Source organism: Sinocyclocheilus grahami, unplaced genomic scaffold (assembly GCF_001515645.1).
Source record: "Sinocyclocheilus grahami isolate Dianchi unplaced genomic scaffold, SAMN03320097.WGS_v1.1 scaffold927.1, whole genome shotgun sequence".
NCBI lineage: Eukaryota > Metazoa > Chordata > Actinopteri > Cypriniformes > Cyprinidae > Sinocyclocheilus > Sinocyclocheilus grahami.
Window position 1 is genome coordinate 108,155 of NW_015506106.1, and position 1,917 is coordinate 110,071.

A 1,917-nucleotide genomic window follows, 5' to 3' on the forward strand; every position below is an offset into this window, starting at 1 on the left:
AAGCAGCTTAACATCTTTAATGTAAAACCCATGTACTGTAGCTGTTTAGGCTTTAATGGGATATTCTAGGTTCAGCACAAGTTAATGTCATGTATATAGGTTTTTTTGTACACAAAGGTTGGTAAACATTTTACATAAACATGATACATATACAGTATGTCTGATATATATGATACATATGGTGTGTGCGTGTGTGTATTGACATGAGTTTTTTTTAGTAACCTGTCTGTGTATTACATCCTAAATGCTGTGAAAGTGATGATTTAAACAGATTTACAGCTCAAATAATACATTTTAATAGAAGAGGTAGAGGTTGTTCTTCTTTGAGATGCTAAGTTTGAATTTGAATTTCATAGAATGAAACCAGAAAATTTGTATTTTAGAAAATAGAAAAAGTAATTATAATAAAAACTGCAAAAATAATAATTTCAATACAAATTCATTTAAAATAAAATAAATTTATCAAAGCTATATAGAAATATTTGTAAAAAAATAAAAAAATAAATAATATAAATGACAAAAGCACATAACAAAATTACTAAAACTTTAAAATCAAGCTGGAACTGAAAATATAAATAACTCATTTAAAATATGAATTTAAAATATATATGAAATAGAATGAAAATAGAAATGTTAAATTTTAATAAATATAATAGAAAGGAAATATAAGAAAAAATGCAAATAGAATAATTTAGTAAATCAATCAAATTTATAATAATATAAATTATTATTTTTTTATAAATAAATTATTGCTTAATTTGCTTAATTGTGTAATAATATATTTTTTTTAAAAAGAAGGTTTGTCAAGACAAATAATAAACAAATTGTAACAAGAGTTATTGTAAATACTTTTATAATTATTAGCTAACATTTGTGCTTTTAAATCCTCACCGTAACATTTTTTTTTCTTTTTTAATGCAGCGTTTTTTTTCTTATAATGCAGGTGCTTCTCGCTTAAACTTAACTTGTATTGAATCTAGATATTCCTGTAAATAAAAAAAACAAACAATTTTAAAATCCTCATTTCCAAGGAAAGTTATATCTCTTATATAGACTTCATGCATATTTCTACAGTAAATAGAAGGCTGTGGTGTGTACCAGTGATGAAGGCCTCCAGCATGAGTCCCAGCAGCATCTGCAGGGCGAGCAGCGCTATGGCGGTCGGACAGTCAGCGTTGGGGTACATGGTGCCATACCCGATGGTCAGCTGCGTCTCGAGGGCAAAAGAGAAGGCGGCGGTGAAGCCCGTCACGTGTTTGACACACAGCACGTGGCCGGCTGGTGGGGAGTCATGGTCGGGCACGTCCAGGTCTCCGTTGACACGGGCGAGCAGGTACCACAACACCGCGAACAGCAGCCAGTGAAGCAGGAAGGAGCCGCAGAATGCCAGCACCACCCATCGCCAGCGCAGCGCCAGCCACGTCCCCCACATGTCCTGCAGGGCCCCGAACCACGTCTCTCTGGAGCCTGGGGCATTGTCTTGCATCAGGCTCCGTCCGTCCTTACTGACCAGCCGCTGACGGGGAGGTTTGGCCATCAGTGGGCAGGAGGCGGCCTTTTGGTCGCTGGTGGTGCTTGTCATGGTGATGGAAAGTTGGCAAGTGGTTGGCACCTGGAAAGGTGAGCAAAGAGCACCTGATATCAGTTACACATGCTGCATTTCTGCACTTTTGCATATGAAAATCTGATTTTTGTAAAGGGAAAGTTCACCTCAAAAAATTAAAAATTAAATTTCAAACACAAGTCAAGCCTGTATGTTTACTTACTATTTAGTTCTGTGAAACACAAAAGGAGACATTTTGAAGAATTTTTATGCAGATGTATTATGCTCCAAACTTTTATTTGGCCTCAATTTAATCATTAGTGGAACAGTTGACCCAAAAATGAAGATGGACCTTTTCACTGAAGAAAAAAAAA

General features: G+C 35.2%; 1 protein-coding gene across 1 annotated transcript in view; it reads right to left on the reverse strand.

Annotated features, from left to right (window-relative positions):
* Positions 1-1,917, reverse strand: part of LOC107564368 (inward rectifier potassium channel 13-like) — a 25,475-nt gene that overhangs the window by 10,679 nt on the left and 12,879 nt on the right. Inside the window, exon 5 of the mRNA XM_016249428.1 lies at positions 1,099-1,612. Coding sequence (XP_016104914.1) covers positions 1,099-1,612 — 514 coding nt within the window. The remainder of the gene's footprint in view (positions 1-1,098; positions 1,613-1,917) is intronic.